The 17,428-nt window shown below is 58.9% G+C and overlaps 4 protein-coding genes across 21 annotated transcripts; 1 reads left to right on the top strand and 3 right to left on the bottom strand.

Moving 5' to 3' along the window:
- Positions 1 to 12: 12 nt before the first annotated feature.
- LOC102273409 (sulfotransferase 1A1) lies at positions 13 to 3,895 on the bottom strand. 6 transcript variants are annotated; one of them, XM_070362745.1, is made up of 8 exons: positions 3,757 to 3,895; positions 2,274 to 2,458; positions 2,041 to 2,166; positions 1,855 to 1,952; positions 1,213 to 1,339; positions 997 to 1,091; positions 320 to 500; positions 13 to 194 (listed from the first exon to the last, which is right to left on the bottom strand). In XM_070362745.1, the coding sequence occupies exons 2-8, from the start codon at positions 2,419 to 2,421 to the stop codon at positions 82 to 84; spliced, it is 888 nt and encodes a 295-aa protein (XP_070218846.1). In that variant the 5' UTR covers positions 2,422 to 2,458; positions 3,757 to 3,895; the 3' UTR covers positions 13 to 81. The 6 variants fall into 6 exon arrangements, with proteins under 6 accessions (XP_070218846.1, XP_070218847.1, XP_070218848.1 ...); XM_070362746.1 differs by having other exon boundaries at positions 2,274 to 2,454; positions 3,757 to 3,875; XM_070362747.1 differs by lacking the exon at positions 3,757 to 3,895 and adding an exon at positions 3,318 to 3,457 and having other exon boundaries at positions 13 to 225.
- Positions 3,019 to 11,067, top strand: BOLA2B (bolA family member 2B). 12 transcript variants are annotated; one of them, XM_070362760.1, is made up of 5 exons: positions 3,019 to 3,274; positions 3,774 to 3,867; positions 8,372 to 8,469; positions 9,852 to 9,873; positions 10,384 to 11,067. In XM_070362760.1, exons 2-5 carry the CDS (start codon positions 3,787 to 3,789, stop codon positions 10,450 to 10,452), a joined length of 270 nt encoding a protein of 89 aa, XP_070218861.1. In that variant the 5' UTR covers positions 3,019 to 3,274; positions 3,774 to 3,786; the 3' UTR covers positions 10,453 to 11,067. The 12 variants fall into 12 exon arrangements, with proteins under 12 accessions (XP_070218861.1, XP_070218857.1, XP_070218855.1 ...); XM_070362756.1 differs by having other exon boundaries at positions 10,345 to 11,067; XM_070362754.1 differs by having other exon boundaries at positions 9,852 to 9,920.
- On the bottom strand, positions 4,688 to 7,779 carry SLX1A (SLX1 homolog A, structure-specific endonuclease subunit). Of its 2 annotated transcripts, none has more exons than XR_011462647.1 (6): positions 7,613 to 7,779; positions 7,048 to 7,099; positions 6,548 to 6,886; positions 5,159 to 5,286; positions 4,895 to 5,045; positions 4,688 to 4,813 (listed from the first exon to the last, which is right to left on the bottom strand). XR_011462647.1 is itself a non-coding variant. In XM_070362751.1 (6 exons), the coding sequence occupies exons 1-6, from the start codon at positions 7,777 to 7,779 to the stop codon at positions 4,784 to 4,786; spliced, it is 804 nt and encodes a 267-aa protein (XP_070218852.1). In that variant the 3' UTR covers positions 4,688 to 4,783. The 2 variants fall into 2 exon arrangements, 1 of the variants encoding a protein (XP_070218852.1); XM_070362751.1 differs by having other exon boundaries at positions 4,895 to 4,982.
- Positions 11,068 to 11,189: 122 nt separating the features above from the next.
- On the bottom strand, positions 11,190 to 16,680 carry CORO1A (coronin 1A). The gene is made up of 11 exons (XM_070362744.1): positions 16,528 to 16,680; positions 14,798 to 14,996; positions 13,513 to 13,635; positions 13,286 to 13,415; positions 13,015 to 13,199; positions 12,737 to 12,856; positions 12,441 to 12,545; positions 12,182 to 12,327; positions 12,013 to 12,070; positions 11,704 to 11,919; positions 11,190 to 11,403 (listed from the first exon to the last, which is right to left on the bottom strand). Exons 2-11 carry the CDS (start codon positions 14,993 to 14,995, stop codon positions 11,299 to 11,301), a joined length of 1,386 nt encoding a protein of 461 aa, XP_070218845.1. The 5' UTR covers position 14,996; positions 16,528 to 16,680; the 3' UTR covers positions 11,190 to 11,298.
- Positions 16,681 to 17,428: the final 748 nt, after the last annotated feature.

Genomic DNA, 17,428 nt, shown 5'->3' with positions numbered 1-17,428 from the left:
AGAGGCTCTCTGTTTAACACACATCAGATTTTATTTCTGAAGCCATGGCTGGGCTTGTTTCACATGCCTCCAGAGGACCACTCACAGCTCCCAGCGGAAGCGGAGCTTGCAGCCCGCCATCTTCTCAGCATAGTGGGCTTCAAAGAGCTCATTCTGGGCCACAGTGAAGGTGGATTTCCAATCACCAGTGATGCCTGGGTAGAGATGGCAGGAAGGAGGTCCCGGCTGCAGAGGTGGCCCCGAATGGCCGAAGGGCAGCTCCATTTGAGGCTCCCCCACTTCCCAAATGCCCACACCCGCCCCCTGGGGCGGCTCTCACCTTTCCTCATGAAGGCAGAGATGCTGTGGTCCATGACTGCAGTGGGTATGGTGCTGTAGTTGGTCATGGGGTTCTTCTTCATCTCTTTGAAAGATGTGCGCTGGACAATGTGATCCACAGTCTCCTCAGGCAGGGAGCGCCCTATAAACTCCAGGATCTTCTGAATCTCCCTTTTGGGGTCCTGGAGCAGTGGAGAGGCTCTTCAGGGAGGTTTGGATTACTTGCTGAGCAGAAAAGGGAGGCGCCTTTCTAACCCTGAGGGGATCTGGCCATTTCTGCCTAGAGACCTCAGGCCCTGTTCCTTGACTGTGGTCCTCTTTTCCAGGGGCAGGTGTGACTGTCTTCTACCCTGTGATCCTTGATCACAGAGGTCTGGTTCCTTTTGGCTGAGAGGAGGGACAGTCCCCTTTCATAATGGTGGTCCCAGGAGAAGCACTGGCAGTACAGAGCAGATGAATGTCTGCACGTGTTGCTGACTCAGGCGTTAGGACATAAAGGGCTGCACAGGGCGCTGCCGCGGAGGGGGCACTCCTACTCTTCAGTCCTGGGCAGGGGATCCAGGAGGGCTGGTCTGTGGGCTGCCATAGGGGAGGGTGCTGAGTGGGCCTCAGCAGGCCCTGTGAGGTTCCTGCCTTCCTAAGTGTGACACGGAGGGAAATGGGAGCTGGTGGTCTCACCTCCTTTATGTCCTCGTAGAAGAGGTAGAGAACAGGGTGGGTGTGACTCAGCTCCCACCACTCCCGCACGTGCTGGTACCAGGACCCGTAGCACACTGGAGACAGGGCAGATGGCCGGGACACAGAGGTTGGCATAAATTTTAGCTGGTGCCCCTTGACTCCACACACCCCCACACCCCCCCCCCCGGCCCCGCCGCCCTCCAGAGTCAGCCTCACCTTCCCCGGCCATGAACTTCTCCAGGAAGCTGTCCCAGGTGCCAGGGTCAGGGTGCACCTTGGCCATGCGATAGAAGTGGTAATAGGAGACGGCCACATCCTTGGCGTTTCGGGCGATGTAGATCACCTGGAGGGGCAAGTGATCACCCAACCCCAGCGTCGTCACCACATGGCACACCAGGCACTAGGTGTCCCCCCTTTATGGCCTCCTTGCCAGGGAGGTTCTCTCAGTTTGGCCAAAGGAGAAGCAGGTAGAGGCTGACTCGCCTGCAGCCCTGGGGTGCAGGCAAGATCCAGCTGGGACCTGAACCCTGCTCTGATGCTAAACTCTGGGCTGAACTCTGGGTTCCTGAAACTGTTATTTTATACTAATCTAATCCCCTTAACGCCACTCTGTCTGGATTTGGAACAAGGCATGCCGGGTTCCCACCAGCCCCTCCTCCACAGGCCTGTGAGCACCCAGACTGCACAGAGGAGTCTCATTTTCACCAGATACCTGACCCCACTAGAGCATCAGGCAGATGCCCCTCACCCCATCCTTCTTAAGATGAGACCAGGCTGGAGGAAGTGAGACCTTCCCAGAAGGCAGGGCCAAAGCTGGGATGGCCCTAGAAGCCTCCTCTGGCTCCCTCTGCCATTCACCTTGACTTTCTGATCCAGCAGGGTCTTCGGAAGCAGGGCCAGAGGCAAGTGTGTCTTGAGGAGCCGTGGGGCTGGTGTATCTTTCAGAAGCTCAACACCTAAGCCGTAGGTAGGGCAAGATCCGTGAGCTGGAGCCCCAATCAAACCTCCCTCCACTGTGCTTGCCCCCAGCACCCTGCCACACACCTGTGGGAACCCCAGGGGCCTTGAACTCAAGGAAGGGCACCCGCAAGAAGACAGGGGCTCTCTGACACTTCTCCAGGTCACCCTCCTGGTAGATCAGGTCCAGGATCTCGCTCACCCAGGTGGTGCCTGGCAGGTGGGAACGGATGGGGGATGAGCAGGGCTGAGGCCATGCCCCTCCCAGCCCAAGGTGGGGACTGCAGCCCAATGGAGGCCTGGGTATCCCCATCACTTACCCGACTTGGGGTAGGTGCTGATGAGCAAGTCATCAGGCCAGGCTTCAAAGCTCTCCAGTGGCCCCAGGGCCTCTGCAAAGTACTTGATGAGAGGGATGCCCTTCACATACTTTGCTGGAGGGCGGGAGGTATCCTGGATCAGTTCCATGCTGTCTTCTCAGGGGCGCCGGGGTGTGGCCTCCTTCCTTGAACAATATGTCAATGGTGCCAGCTGTTGAATTCTTGCTTTGAAGTAAAGAACCCAAGGCTGAGGGAGCCTGAGCCACTTGCCTGCACTCACAGAGCTAGCTCACAGTGTGGTGGGGCAGGGATTCAAAGCCAGATCCTGTGTTCCTGCAGTGGATCACAACTCAGGGTGCATTTTCATTTGCCTGCAGAGCTTTTAAATCAATTAAATCACTCTCTGGAGATGGGACCCTGATAGCAGTTTTTTGGAAGCTCTCCAGGGGATTTCAATGTGCACTTGAGAAAACCTCTAGGGCCTGCCTGTCTGAACTTCTGGCCAGCTGCTTTGTCTTCTCCCTTCTGCGATAGGCCTAATCCTGATGGGCTCCTCCCTCTCGTTTCCCCCTTGAGCTCCCCTGGGCCCTCACATATGGAAAACTCCCAAAGGCCAGTTGGGCCTGAGATCCAGCTTGCCCAACCAGCCCCTCCCAGTTGGAGAAAAACACAGCCAATTGAGCAACTGTGTCAGAGTTTTGCAGATGAGTGAGCAAAACTGATGACTCAGCGGAGAATAGGAAGTACGAGGAGGAGAGAGATTCAAGCCAGGCTGGACACTGAGTTGAGCACTCCTAGGGGAAAGGGTACTCACTTCAGTGTTCTTGCCTGGAGAATCCCAGGGACGGGGGAGCCTGGTGGGCTGCCGTCTATGGGGTCGCACAGAGTCAGACACGACCGAAGCGACTTAGCAGCAGCAGCAGGGGAAAGGGCAGATGGTGAGAAGTGGGAGTGGAGAGATCAAGTGACAGGACCGGAGCCAGAGCCAGCAGCAGCGAGAGGTGAGCGGGATCCAGCCCTGCTGCCCCCCAGCCTCGCTCTCACCTGATCTCTCTGGATCTTGGCCTTGTGACCCTGCCTGTGTCTGCGTGGGGCTTAGAACAGGCACGGTGTGGTGAGTGCAGGACCGCTCTCTGAGCTGCAAGCTTTGTAGTTCCCAAGTGGGAGGGGCCTGGCGCCAGCACTGGGACTTGGCTGTCCTCCAGGAAGGAGAGGGTTACGTCTGGGGTGGGAGGACCCTCCTCAGCTGGAACCCAGCTTAGCCCGGCCCGAAAACCCAAGATGTGCGTTACTGTGTAGAAAACAGAAGGCTGAAACTAGACACAATGGTGCAATAGTTTTTCGGGGTTTTTTTTGGTGTTTTGAGCTGGAATCCTGACCTGCCCTCTAGACTCCTCCTCTGTTGAGAGGGCCAAGAGACAGCTTTTTCTAATGTGCCTTGTCTAGAAAGGGCAGGGGAGAGGAGGTGAAACGGGGCACTCACGGTTCTGCCGGCTCCAGGCCAGGTTTGAAGATGCCAAGGGTTCAGGTGGAAGGCAGCCCGCAGGCCCCCAGCAGCCTGAACATTCCGGGAACTTCTGGCTCTGACCACAGGGTAAGTCCAGAGTCCAGAGGGATGTATGTGGGCAGGGTGATGGGGTTTGGGGTGGAGCCATGCAAGGCAGGCTCTTTTTGAGGCAGCTTTGGATAGGAAAGAGCCAGAATGCTTGCGTCAACCCTGGGAGTTATTTGACTTCTCCACGTGCCCCTGCTCCACATGTCCCTGGCTCCACGACTCCCATGGAGGGAGCTCCAAGGACAGCGTGGAGCCTCATTTATGGTTGGTAAAACAACAGCCCCCAGAAGGTGCTTTTCTTTCTCTGGGTTTGAACGAGGCTCCGCAGACAGAGACAAGAAGTTGGGGCTTCGAGAGTCACAGGACCTTGTTGGGGGAGAGCACCCTCCTCTCCTCCTCGGCCTTTGTTCTTACTCTTTGGATTAAAGTCCAGAGTCTTCCCTGTTGGCTCAGACAGTAAAGAACCCACCTGCAATGCAGGAGAACCAGGTTCAATCCCTGGGTCGGAAAGATCCCCTGGAGAAGGAAATGGCAACCCACTCCAGTATTCTTGCCTGGGAAAACTGATGGACAGAGGAGCCTGGCGGTCTACTGTCCATGGGGTTGCAAGAGTCAGACACAACTTAGCGACTAAACCACCAGCACCACCAGAGTCAAGCTGGGCACTGGAGCTGAGTGGGCTCTGCAACCAGGGTGTGAGTCTCCTAACCCCTCAAAGGACAGTGTGACTTCAGAGGTTGGGCCATGCTGTGGCCAGCAGCCCCTCCCCGCTCCCCTGTCCTCTTCAGGCCCCAGTTACCAGCAGGGTCTCTGCTTCCTACCCATGCTCCCCACCCCCGGAAAACACCAGCAGGTACCCTGAACTCAGACTTTTTATTGTATTCAAGTAAAAACTGGCCAGAGCCACAAAGGGTGGCAAAGAAAAGGAGTGGGTGGAGGTTGAGAATGCTGGGAATCAGGTCTTGAGCATGTCAGTCCAGTGCTCCTGTGGAGACAAGAGGGTTGGTGAAAGGCAGCCCAGGAGACAGGGTGGGATAGAGAGGCTGGGGTCCAAGCCACTTCTCACCTCTTCTAATTCTGAGTCCTCCTCGTCCTCCTCAGTGCCCATCCGGCACAGCCAGATCAGGTCTCCCCACAGCAGTGAGTTCTTACAGCTACCAGCGGGTATGGTTGATAGGAAACAGAGTCAGGATCACAAGCCTCCTCCAGGCCAGGACCTGGGTGCCAAGAGAAGGCCTTGGCTACCCCCAGGCCTGGACTTGGGCAACTGGGCACCCCCTTCCCACCTTCCTGGAGTTAAACCAGCCTGGAGCAGGGATGTGGGACTCACCCAGGGCATGCGCCCTCTAGAGGCAGGAGCTGCCCTGGTTCCTCCTGCAGGAACTCCTCTGCCAGGCAGATCACATGGGCTCTTAGGGAGCAGCCAGGGTGCGGGCAACATAGGGGGCTCTCTTCATCCTGCAAGAGGTGGCAGGCAGGTAAGAGAGAACGGGGAGTAATCATGTAGCTAACAACGGACCACACACTGTTCCAAGGGCTTTACATAAAAAACCTTATAAGGCATGTGCTACTGTATTTGCATTTATGGAAAAGAATCCACCTGCAATGCAGGAGACCTGGGTTTGATCTCTGGGTTGGGAAGATCCCCTGGAGGAGGACATGGCAGCCCACTCCAGTAGGCTCGCCTGGAGAATCCCCATGGACGGAGGAGCCTGGCGGGCTACAGTCCATAGGGTTGCAAAGAGTCGGACACGCTGAGCAACTAAACACAGCACATAGATAAGGAAACTGAGGCACCGAGAGGCTAAAATACTGGTCCACAGGGACTAAGCTGGCCAGTTTTCTCTGAGTGCTAGCAGTGATTATGTAACAGCATGGCTAGGGCAGCCAGACCTAGAGCTCCTTACAGGTTGAGAGATCTCAGATAGGTCACTTAATCCTTGAATGGCAAGAACTCAACTTACACTTACTGAGAGCTCAGGAGAAGCGGACACATCATCTCAGTTAATTTATTAAATATTTATTGGCCACTTGCTCTGCACCAGACACTGTTCTACAGTAGTGAAAAGGAACTAAATGCCCCTGTGGAGTTTAATATGGGGGTGGGGGTGGGAAAGACTGATAATAAGGTAAATAAAATATACAATATGTCAGACAATAACAGGCTTTAAAGGAAGCCAGGGAGATGTACAAGAAAGAGAGGCAATTTTAGATGGAGAGCCAAGGAAAAGCTGACCAGAGGAGAGGTGGCATTTTCTTAAGATGGAGGGTCTAGGGAAGAATCTTCCAGTCCAAGGGAAAGGACAAAGGCCCTGAGGAGGCCTTGGCATTGAGGAATAGCCGCAAGCACTATTCCCATTGTAGAGATGGGAGCGGGACTTCCCTGGTGGTCCAGTAGTTAAGAACCCGCCTGCTAGGGCAGGGGACACAGGTTCGATCGTTCGTCTGGAAAATCCCACATGCCTGGGGAGCCCGAGCTTGTGCTCCACAAGAGAAGCCATGCCAATGAGAAGCCCGGGCGGCAAGTAGAGAGTAACCCCCGCTCTGAGCAACTAGAGAAAGCCCATTGACAGAAAAGTAGACCGAGCGCAGACAAAAGCAAAAAAAAAAAAAAAAAAAAGGATAGAGATGGGGGTAGAGTGGCCAAAAGGTGTCAGTGGACGGCCCTGTCCCTTGATCCTAAGTCCTCTGAACCCTAAACTGCTCTGACCCATCTTACCTGGAGCGCACGTGCGCACAGGGTGCAGCGGACGTCGACGTCTTGCTGCGGCTCGAATCCCATGTCGTCGGAAGGACCTGCTTGGCTTCTCGGGGGTGGGGCCCGGGGTGGCGGCGGCCCGAAGGCCAGTGGCATGTGAGGTGGCGGCGGCGGGCAGAGGTCCTGGCGGAAGTCAGCGCGCAGCCAGCGCAGGGTGAGCGGAAGGCGCACCCAGGGCGGCGCGCGCAGCATGTGCGCCAGGACGCGCAGGTGGAATGCGAAGGTGGCCTCTCCCCGCACGCGCCGACCCACGTGCGTCAAGCGGCGCGAGGCCTGTGGGTGTTGCCAGGCCCACTCGAACTGCAGGCGAGGGGGTACAGAGCTTCAGGATCAGCTGAGGAAGGGGTCCGCGGGGGGAAAGGGGTCGCCTGGGGAAGGGAGTCGCCCCGGGGAAGGGGGCTGCCCGGGGAGGGCCCTGAGCCCTAGCCCTGATCCTCCCGCTGCCCCCAACTCCTTTTTACCCTAAGGGCGGCCACTGCAGAAGGGAAGCCGTGTACGATGAGCACCATCTCCCTAGGGAAGAGAAGGAGGGCGCGCGACCCGTGAGCCCCCTGCCCCACTCCGTGTCAAACCGAATCCCCTGGCCTACCGGAGAGTGGAGTCACATCGGCTTCACCCCTAGCTCACGAGGCCCTGCTCCCTTCGTGGAGATATAGCCAGCCCCTCGCACCTGCTAACCTCAGGCCCCACCTCTAGTCACAGGTGCTGAACAGCCCTCTTCAGTTCCTCTCCCTTCCAGGCTTTCTCTATTCTAACCCAGTCTTGTTCACCAAACTCCCTGTCACTGACCAAACGTAGATCAGTCCTCTTCCCACCCAATCCCGTCTTCTGAGACCCAGGCCCAAACAGGGCTCCTCCTCCGCGGCGATAGGCCCGCCCCCGTTACTCCCGCCCCCGGCCCTGCCCCCTCGCGGGCCCCGCCCACTGCCACAGGCCTGGCTCCGCCCCTTTCAGCCGGCCTCTCCCTCGCCGGCCCCCGCCTTCTCCTTGAAGTCCTCCTCCAGACAGTGACCCGCCTTCTCTTACCACGGCCCGCGCCCACTGGTCCGCCAGGCCCCGCCTTTTTTGCGGCCCCCGTTGTGCTGCTGCACTCGACGCGCAGGGTTGACGGTGAACCCCACGTAGACGCGGCCCCGGTGCCGAGGGTTCAGACAGTAGAGCAGGTAGACGCCGAAGAAGCATCCGGGGCCCATCGCCAATTTCGGGGTCGATTGTTGTGGCCTGTGACCCGGGGAGGGCTGGCCTGCCACGGCCACAAGATGCTTGTTTCAGAAAAAGCGCTTGGGAGCTATCCCGAGGTACCCTAGAAGTCACAGCAATGCAAACCCGTGCACCCTCTCCTAGTTGGAGCTAGGGTGTCCAAACCAGCGCACAGAACCCGGGTTGCTGTTCAGGCGGCGGGTACCGATTAGAGTCTGCTGGAGCCTCATACTGACTCTGACAGGAGCGGCAACCGAAGGCAGTTGGAAAACGGCTTGGGATAGGGCGGAAGTGCTGAGTTTACGGACGTCTTAGTAAGGGCGGAAGTAGGTGCCTCAGCGGAAGTGGCGCCAGTAAGGGCGGAAGCAGTGTGGCTGGGGTCAGAACTGGGGTCCCATCCCCGGTGGGCTGCCACCCTCCCTGGGCTGCCACAATGGAACTCAGTGCCGAGTACCTCCGGGAGAAGCTGCAGCGGGACCTGGAAGCGGAGCACGTGGTGAGTTGAGCGGCCTGAGCTCGTCCAACGAGGGGAACAGGGCTCCTGGGGGGCGGACTTGGCACCATCCACGCCATTCTGCTCCATAGGAAGTGGAGGACACGACTCCCAACCGTTGCGCGTCCAGCTTCCGAGTCCTCGTGGTGTCGGCCAAATTCGAGGGGAAGCCGCTGCTTCAGAGACACCGGTGAGATTCCGGGAACACCTTCTTCAGCGCGGCCCCAGCTCTGGGACCACATACCGGGCCGCTTCCTGAAACCTTAACTCTCACTCTCATCCATGCGGCCCAACCACAGACCACCACCCCAGGGATCCCGCCTTCGTGGCCCCAGCATCAAATATTGAGACTTAAGCCCTCTACCTCTCTTGTTCCCAGGTCCCGGGGACTACAACCTGGGGGACCCCTCCAGTCTCCCGGCAGACCCTAGCTTCAGGGACTGCGACCCAGGCCCCAGCCTGCCCATTTCTAACCTCATCTCTCTCCCAGGCTTGTGAACACTTGCCTAGCAGAAGAGCTCCTGCACATTCACGCTTTTGAGCAGAAAACCCTGACCCCAGAGCAGTGGGCCCGTGAGCAGCAGAAATAAGGGACCCGGACCTGCACACGCATTAAATTATGAATCAGGGCCAGCTTCTGTGTCAGTGTGTTGTGTGTATGGGAGGTGTGCAGAGGCTGGGTCTAGGGCCTGGCTTCTCCCTGCCCTCCACTCTCCATTGTTTTACTTTGGACAAGTCCCTCTCCACACATAGGCCTGTGTCCCTACTTATAAAGTGAAACGTCTGTCTTTAAAGTCCCTTCCGGCGTGGGCCTTCGTGGACTCCTCGGATACTTCCAATACTCACCCAACCCCCCATTCTTTGACCATTTCTGGGCGTTCTGTTCAGTCCTCTTTCAAAATACACAGATGAGAAAGTGCCCAAGGTTTCAGGACCCTGGGAAACTTGCAAACCTCTCCTTCCTCCCAGTATATCACTCCAATGTCAAAGCATAATAGAGGATTCCACACGCCCCCTACAAGTCCTCCACAGCCTCAGGAACCTGGTCCCCCAGCAGGGCCTTCCCAGCGCCTGGAATGCTGGTGTTTTCTGGCCCCTGGAGAAGGTCCAGTGACCCTTTGGTCCTGGGCTTGATGTGGCCACAGCTGCCCCCGGGGTGAGGTTTTTCTGGGATGGAGAGGTGGGCTGGGCATAGGGGTAGGGTTACAGCAGGAAAGTAAGGTCACCAGAGCCACACAATTGGGGCAGGTGATGCCCTGGTGTCAACAAGGGTGACAGGGTTGCCTAGGCCTTACACAGACAAGGTCTCCACGACCCAAGAGGAATAGCAGGTGTCCTAATTGGGGCCAGGGCTCTTTGGGGGAGAGAAATTGTGGGTTTCAACCATCCCACCCACCCTGTTCCTCTGTTTTCAAGGCCAGTTTCTTGGCCCCTAAATTACTGTCACACACACACACACCCCCCCCCCCTCTCTCTCTTGTTTCTCTGGCTCCTCGGAGCTAGGAGTCATGGTGAGTAGGGGCTAACCTTTCTGAGTTCCAGGGATCCTTTCCTGAACTTTTTTTTTTTCAGTTTCCCTGGACCAGGAGAACTGGTAACTACTCGCAAGTCTGCTTCACTGGGAGAGCCCAACATCGCATTGTGTGTGTGTGTGTGTTGGTAGGGTGGGGGTGGGGAGGTTAGGCTCAGGCTCCAGCTCCAGATGCTCTGCTTCTCTCTATGCCACACCCCTGATTGGATCCACCCCCCGTGTTCACAGAGCTGTGGCAGAATCCCTACCCTTTCTATAGATGAGCAACGGAGGCCTGGAGAAAAGGGACTTGCCCAGGGTCACATGGCTTACATAGAGACTGAGGCTCAAGTGGGCAGACAGGGACATTTGTATGGCAAGCCCAAGGGGAGTAGAGGTTCACATGGGACATTTCCTCCTTGCTGGTCCCTGCATGGATGAACGAAGCCCTGCTGTGGCCAGGACACCCATCGTCAATAACCCTGTGTCCCAGCTCAGGGGGTCACCTGCTAAGTTGGCCATCAAAAACCGACTTCCAACCCCCCTTCCCCCAAGCCCCTCTCCACTCCTTGCCAATACAGGTCCCTCTTACAGAGGCCAGGCCCAGGCAGAAGCCACCGACAAGGCTCAAGTGGCAGCCGCACGGTGCAGGAAAGGCTCTGAACTGGACGGAAGACTGTGTCATAACTCAGGATCTGCCCTCTCCTGCTCTGCCCCTCAGTTTCCTCACTTGTAAACTAAGGTCGGGCCCACTATTTTGGGCCTAAGCTTCCTCCCTACAAAGAACCCCTTATTTTGATCCCTTGGGCCTACAGCTTGACAGCTGTCATGTAAGCGCTGGTTGCTTCATTTCCCCAAGCAGCAGGGTCAGGACAGCTGATGTTGTGGTTGACTAGCAAAGGCACACTGGGGCGTAAACATGAGAATGACTGAGGCGCCGTCCAGGCTAGAGCCCTGAGCAGCTCAGACCTACCGGCTGGAAAGCAGAGCAGGCTCCCCACCCATGTCAGCACAGGGTGGCTCCCCTGCCCCCCAAAGGCCTGTTCCTATCTGCGGAGGGCGGGGGTTCCCAGGCCCCGGGATCTGCTGCCTGATGATCTGGGATGGAGCTGATGTAGTAATAATAGAAATAAAGTGCACACTAAATGAAACGCACTTGAGTCATGCCTGAACCATCCCCCAGCCCACCCCCACCCCCCTGATCTATGGAAAAATTGTCTTCCATGAAACCAGTCCCTGGAGCCAAAAAGCTCAGGGACCACTGGTCTAGGGTCATCTAGAGGCATCTCTCCAGCCCCTTGCCAGGGGTCAGGCTCATCAAGGCTATGGAGAGGGAAGCACAAGGCAGGTCAGTTCAGCATACCCAGCATCCCCTTGACTAGTCATCAGAGTCTGCGAGGTACCAGAAAATAAAGCCATTTTATTATTATTTTTTTATCCGCCATTGTGGCCTGAGGAGTGGGAATGGAAGGGAGGGAGGCGAGGCTGTCGGCCCCAGCCGATGGTCCTCTACTTGGCCTGGACTGTCTCCTCCAGCCTATCCAAGCGCTTCTGCAGCTCCTGCACCGTGGCCTGGAGCTTTCTCATCTCCTCCTCCAGCCGGGATATGGCATCCTGGGGAACCCCAGGCAGCATTAGCCCCAGCCCCTCCTGGGCCACTAGGCCTCCTCCCATGAGCCCCCAGGGCTTGGACCCCTTTGCCTCATCCAGAGAACTGCAGGCCTATAAGCCTGGAACCTGTTTCCTGAGGCCTCAGGATTATCCACTCCCAGCCCCAAAAGGATCCCCAATATTGTGTATGTGGCTGCCCCCAAACGCCAGCCTCTTTCCACTGGGTCAGTGACCACATCAGTAGCAGCCCCTGCCCTACCCCACCTTCCTGCCCTGGTTCCCAGGCTCCCATCTGCCTCTCACCGAGCTGGGAGCACCACTGGCCTCAGGTGCCGTCCTCTTGCGCCCAGTGTCCAGGCCCCGGTTGACCCTCAGTTCCCGGCTCTTGGGGGGCACGTAGCCATCTTTGAGGGAGATGAGGAGGGGCCCAGCATCCCGACCCCCCAGCCACTCCTCAGCCGTGAGGGCAGCATCAGGCCCTGCAGTGGGCGGGTACAGGTCTTCCTGGAACAGGTCCGACTGTGGGGCAAGGCCAGGACTGGTTAAGAGAGTGCTCAGGCCACCCACCACCCGACCACTCCGAGAGCCTGAGGGGGGACCTGGGAGCATCACCTTTCTAGGCACCGTCATGGCAATGGGTTCACACTTCCGCTCGTGCAGCTTGTAGAATCTGTGGAAACGGGAAGGTGAGCAGTGCCCACAGCATGGCTGGGACTAAAGGTCAGCATGGGGGTCAGCGCTGCTCAAGGAGTGCACTCAGGTCAGGGGCAGGGGCAGTCACCTGGCAATCTCACACTTGTTCACCTCCAGACCACGTTTGGGCATGTAGCCCATTCCACGCTGGGACTCCTTGGAACTGAACATAGAGAGATAGTGCAGGAACGGGGCCTCAGAGGTGATCTCGAAGTACCGGATAGAGCTGTCCCCCTGCAGGCAGTAGGTGCATGGGAGGGTCAACACCAGCAGATGCCTCCAGCTGTGGTCCTTTCTAAGTCCCCCTGCCCACCTCACTCCCCTGACCCCCTGCCCAGCAGGGTCACCTTGCCACAGAGGTAGACGATGTTGGTGTCAGGGTCAAAGAAGGGCAGCAGGACACCACTGCTCGTGTCCAGTTCCTGCAGAGACAGTGGCTCCTCCAGGTGCTTCTGTAGAGATGGGCAGGAGACAACCATGAGCCGGGCCGTGTCAGGACTCCACCACTGGAGAAGTGGGGCCCGGGGCTGAGAGGCCAACCAGCGGAAACCCCCATCTCATGGTGGGTAAACAGGCCCTGCCCTTCCAGCCAGGCACGTGGCGGGGCAGAGGGTACTAAACCTGGTCCGTGCCCAGTACTCACCGTGTCCCACAGTGCCACCTGCCGCTCGCTCATGCGGCTGAAGCCTGTGGTCAGGATCTTTCCATCGGATACAAACACGGCACGCACGGGCCGGGTCCCCTCATGGGGACGGTCTTTCTCCTGGAAGGAAAGGGAGGGGACCAGTCAGGCATCCGCACACACCCTCTAAGGGCCAGGCCCCAGCTAGGAGCTGGAGAGGGCAGCATCTAAGGGAGCCTCATCAGGGGTGGGGGGTGGGGGGGATTAAGCTCCTAGGGTCAAAGGTCAAGGCAACTCACAGCTACTATGGTGCCTTTTCGGGGCTCAATGATGCGGACTCGCTTGTCACGGCAGGAGGTACAGATGAGGGCGCCATCTCGGCTCCAGTCCACGCTGTAGATGGTGTCCGGGTGCACGTCGGAGCCCAGCGTCAGCACGGCCGCCCCCGTGCCCACGTCCCACACCAGGATCACATTGTCACAACCTGGGTGATGTCCCCAGTGTCAGAAGCCAGGAGCCTCCCCCCTCACTATCAGGTAGCCAGCCCTCCCCGCATCTCCCCCTTGGCACCTGCGCTGAGCAGCACGTTCTGGGCCGTGGGGTGCCAGGCCACAATGCCCACACGCTTGGTGTGGCCCTCCAGGGTGACGACAGGCTCCCGCAGGGGCAGCATTAGGCCCCCATCGGGGATCTCCCACACCTGCAGAGAAGAGGCGAGCGAGCGAGTCTTGGTGGCACCCAACATCAGCTCTAGTGCCTGAGCCCCCTCCTGGCCCCTGGGTCCCCCCTACACTCACCATGACGGAGCAGTCCTCGGAGCCACTGGCAATGACGTTATCATTGTGTGGGCACCAGGCGATGTCCAGCACCGGGGCCGTGTGGCCACAGACCATAGGCACATTCTTGTCTACACGGCCAGTCTGGAGGACACAGCGGGGCTTCTGAGGGAGGTGCTCTGGCCCTCTAAACCCAATCCCACCTCCCCACGCCCCTTCAGAGAGGCACAGAGGGGAAAGTTGTGGGGTCCCTGGGAGGCAGAGAGGGGCCTAGGGTGGGAGCATTTGGGGCTCCTCCCCAGTCCCAGAGCTGTCTGGGCAACTCAGAGGGCTGGCCACAGGTAGCGCAGGATGGACATGTGGGCTTGGTCCTGCCCCTCTGTCAGACCCTGGCCAAGTTCCTGCCAGCTCCATCTCAGCTTCTTATCCATGTCCTGGGGCTGGTACCCCCACCCTCACCACCACCCCAGATTCTTCCATGGCACAACAGGCCAGGGTCCCCAGCGTGAGACAGGCTGAGGGTGTGGTTATATCAGGGCTGGGGCTCCCCAGGGAAGCGTGTGTGAATGATTGGCCTGTGGGAACAGGTCCCCACGAAAGGACAAGGATGGGGAAGTCTGTTATAACGGGTTTAAAATGGCTGCTTCCGGGGACGGCTGCTACAGCAGGGTTTCCTGTGTGAAGCGCGGGCCCAGCTCTTACTCCGACAACCACTTCCTCTTCTCTATGTTTCCATCGGGCCTTTTAAGGTAACAACTGAGGGCCCATCTCCCCTTCCTGTCTCACCCCCCAAGAGCACGGGAGTGTGCTGGGGCGGGGGGGTCCGCAGACAGCAGGGAGGGCAGGATTTGAGGGAGACCAGGGTTGGGGCCGGGGAGAGGGTCTCTTACCTCATCCCTGCCTGTGAGCTGGGAGCCACTGAGCTCGCTGGGTTCCCAGGGGCTCAGGGAGGTCCCTCCAAACCCTAAGAGCACTGCTGGGCCCGCCCAGACTCCATCCCAGGCCTCTCTCTGTGCAGGAGAAAGCTCCAGGCTGAGACTTGGGAGGGCTAATCCTGGGTCTGCAGGACTTGCTATTTGGCACTTCCCGTGTCACCCCCTACCCTGAGCTTCAGCTCCATCCGAGCGCTGCATGGAGGCGCTGCAGGAAGCGTAAGGTTCATGTGGCTCAACCCGGTTTTGCAGAGGACAGCACTGCGGCCCGGGATGGCTGGGTGACAGTCACCTCATCGGGGCCGCCAGGGAGCCACTAGTGACCTGAGGCCCCCTTAGGAGAAGGACCTGTCCCCAGGGCTCCAGGGGCTCACCTTGCCCAGGGGCAGCACCAGGAAGGCCCCTCCCCCACTGGCCTCACAGATCAGGGCCACGAATTTGGGGTTGACAGCACAGAAGCCACTATCCCAGGTGTTCTGTGAGACGCGCACATCCTCATAGCACTGGTCAGCCTTGGCCGGCTGTCCAAACACGTGGCGGAACTTGCTGGAACGGACCACCTGCCGGCTCATCCTGGTGAAAGAGGGATGAAAAGCTTTTCTCCCCTCAGGTCAACCCTGACCTTCCAGTGGCCCCCATCTCTCCCAGGACACCCACCCCTCAGTCTGGCGGTCATGGTCTCAGCTAACTTCCCTGCCGCTCTCCTCTGTCACTGACATCCGGCTACCCTTATACATGCCTTGCCCACCCCTCCTCATCCCTGGCTGACCTGCAAGGCCCACCGTCTCAACCCATCCCAGGCCTGGCTTCCGTACCCTCGGCCTCCACAGCAGAGCCTGGGGTGAGGGGTAGCACCTAGTGCCAACTTGACCACGGACTGGCTGACAGACACAGGGCCCATCCTCTCTGACGGGCCACCCTCCGGGGCCTCAGGACAACAGCTTGGAGGGTGCACTCAGCCTCAGCGTCCAGACCTCACACCCACATGAGGAGCCGCCTAAAAGGCAGGGGCCCTCCCCACCTCTAGGCCCAGGCTGGATACATGGAGTGAAATGGCATGTGGGTTTGCCTGGGAGGCATGTCCCTCGTGGCCAGAGGGCTTCCCCAGCGGGTCTCGGCACCAGAAGCAGGCAGATGGCTGGGGTCCCAGCATCTCCTCCTTCTCACACCTCATCTTCTTGCCCCAACTTAAGCAGGTGCCCTTAAGTGCCTTCTCCACCCCACTGAAGCCATCCACAGGAAGGAAGCAGCCGGTGCTCACTTCTCGGAGGTGTAGCGAGAACGATTTTCCTCCACGGCTGGGTGGACAGCGAGCAGAGCCAAGGGACCTGCCTCTGGCTCTCCAGGCTCCAGGCCCCATGCTGGGGCCCCAAAGCATCTCCTGCCAGCCTGGTGTGGGGGTCCCACGGCCTCTCCTCCACTGCCTCCCTCGTGCCTAGCCCTTCTCCCTTGGAGCTCCCGCCACCCTCACCCACCCTGGGACTGGAGGAGGCTTGTGGATCCACCTGTCCAGAAAGCGGATGAGGCGCCTGTGAGAGGAGCTGGCTGGGGGCAGGGGACCCGTCCAGGAGGGAAGCCGGGGTCTGGGAACAGGGGAGCCCCAAATTGGAGGCTGGGAGACAGGAAGCCATCGCCCCACCCTGCCTCCTCCCCCACCGCAGGTACCAGGCCCCGGAAACCACGGAAAGGGGAACTTGGCCTTTTCTTGTTTTGCTCTCAACCCCTTCCTGTCTCCAAGCTCAGGGCAGCTACTGGGCTCACCCCACCCTGCCCCTCACCGCCACCCCAAAGACTCCGTTCTGGGGAGAGGCCGGCCGGCGGGTGTCCTGACCCCCGGGCTCCCCCACCTCCATCTTGGCTGCGTGGTCCCTCACCCTCGCCCCCTCACGGAGCTCTGGGACACACGGGTGGACCCTCCCACGCGCACCCACACGCTCAGGCGAGTCCCTCCACGCGGGGCGTGGACGGGCCCCGTCCCCACCTCAGAGCCAGCGGCTCTGACAGTCTGTCCACCCCCACGGCCGGCTTCTGCCAAGCTCTCGCCTGCCCCACAGGTGGCCCAGGGCAGCGATGCCGAGCCCGGGTCGCCGGGCTCCAGCCTTACCTGCGGCTGAGAGATGAGCGACCCCCCAGACGGAGGAGGGCGAGGAGGAGGAGGAGGAAGGAGCCGGCGGAGCCTGAGACCGTCCGCGGAGGATGCTCTTGTCAAGACAATGAATGAGAAGCGGCGGCGCCCGCCTCCTCAGGGGTGGCAGCGCCCCTTTGGGCGGAGCTCTTAAAGGGGAGAGCCCTTCCCTCCGCCGAGGCGCCGCCTCGGCCACCAGCCCGCAGCCTCCCCTCCCTTCCCGCCGCGGCGCTCAGCGCCTCAGCTGCCAATTCCAAACCAAAACAGATGCTGCTGGCCAGTCGCTGAGAATCTAATCTGCACTTTTTTAATGTCAAATATGCAAAAATAGCCTGTTCCTTCTTCCCTTCTCCAGCCCACCCCCAGCCTACTCGCCATCCTTTCCCTGGCATTCATAAAATGGCCCATCAGTTCCCTCAAAGTGGGTCTTAGTTTAGCCCCCATCCCTAGCAAAGGCTGTGTTACCATCTCTCTGCCCCACCTCCAGTCAGGGAACAAGTGGTGGGGGGCAGCAAAGAGGAGGGGGAACGTTGTGTCCACCTGCACCCTGGAGACCTGGGGTCTACTCAGGCCCCTACACGTACAAATGGGTGGCCTTGGGAGGGTCACTTAACCTCTCTGGGTGTGTCTTCACTTAGAAGCACCCCACCCTGCCTGCCTCCCAGGGGCAAATGACATAATTTGGTGTTATAGAGGTGAAAGAGTCAGAGTTTCTGCTCCAAAGAGCTCTCAGCCCACTGGAAGGACAGGCACAAATAACAGCTCCAAGAACTAAGCAGAGGCTGGAGCCTGGGCTTGAGACTCAAGAGGAAGGGGTTCATTCCCATCCTTTGGTTCAGAGACTGTGTCATGGAGGTTGCCATGTGAAGGTTCAAGAAAG

This window comes from Bos mutus, chromosome 25 (assembly GCF_027580195.1).
Source record: "Bos mutus isolate GX-2022 chromosome 25, NWIPB_WYAK_1.1, whole genome shotgun sequence".
NCBI lineage: Eukaryota > Metazoa > Chordata > Mammalia > Artiodactyla > Bovidae > Bos > Bos mutus.
This window is presented reverse-complemented; position numbering and strand designations above follow the sequence as displayed.

Coding starts and splice junctions, on each gene's coding strand:
- LOC102273409 (XM_070362745.1), bottom strand. CDS start 2,421: ATGGAACTGATCCAGGATACCTCCCGCCCTCCAGCAAAGTATGTGAAG. Junction 1,953..2,040: donor GGCCCCTGGGGTTCCCACAG/GTGTGTGGCAGG, acceptor CCTACGGCTTAG/GTGTTGAGCTTCTGAAAGAT. Junction 1,340..1,854: donor TGCTGGATCAGAAAGTCAAG/GTGAATGGCAGA, acceptor TTGCCCCTCCAG/GTGATCTACATCGCCCGAAA.
- BOLA2B (XM_070362752.1), top strand. CDS start 3,787: ATGCCAAGGGTTCAGGTGGAAGGCAGCCCGCAGGCCCCCAGCAGCCTG. Junction 8,470..9,851: donor CCGCTGCTTCAGAGACACCG/GTGAGATTCCGG, acceptor TTTTTTTTTCAG/TTTCCCTGGACCAGGAGAAC. Junction 9,921..10,344: donor GGAGAGCCCAACATCGCATT/GTGTGTGTGTGT, acceptor CCTTCCCCCAAG/CCCCTCTCCACTCCTTGCCA.
- SLX1A (XM_070362751.1), bottom strand. CDS start 7,779: ATGGGCCCCGGATGCTTCTTCGGCGTCTACCTGCTCTACTGTCTGAAC. Junction 5,287..6,547: donor TGTGCGCACGTGCGCTCCAG/GTAAGATGGGTC, acceptor CACCTCTTGCAG/GATGAAGAGAGCCCCCTATG. Junction 4,814..4,894: donor AGGACTCAGAATTAGAAGAG/GTGAGAAGTGGC, acceptor TTGTCTCCACAG/GAGCACTGGACTGACATGCT.
- CORO1A (XM_070362744.1), bottom strand. CDS start 14,995: ATGAGCCGGCAGGTGGTCCGTTCCAGCAAGTTCCGCCACGTGTTTGGA. Junction 13,416..13,512: donor CCGAGGACTGCTCCGTCATG/GTGAGTGTAGGG, acceptor TCTTCTCTGCAG/GTGTGGGAGATCCCCGATGG. Junction 12,071..12,181: donor AACAAGTGTGAGATTGCCAG/GTGACTGCCCCT, acceptor CCGTTTCCACAG/ATTCTACAAGCTGCACGAGC.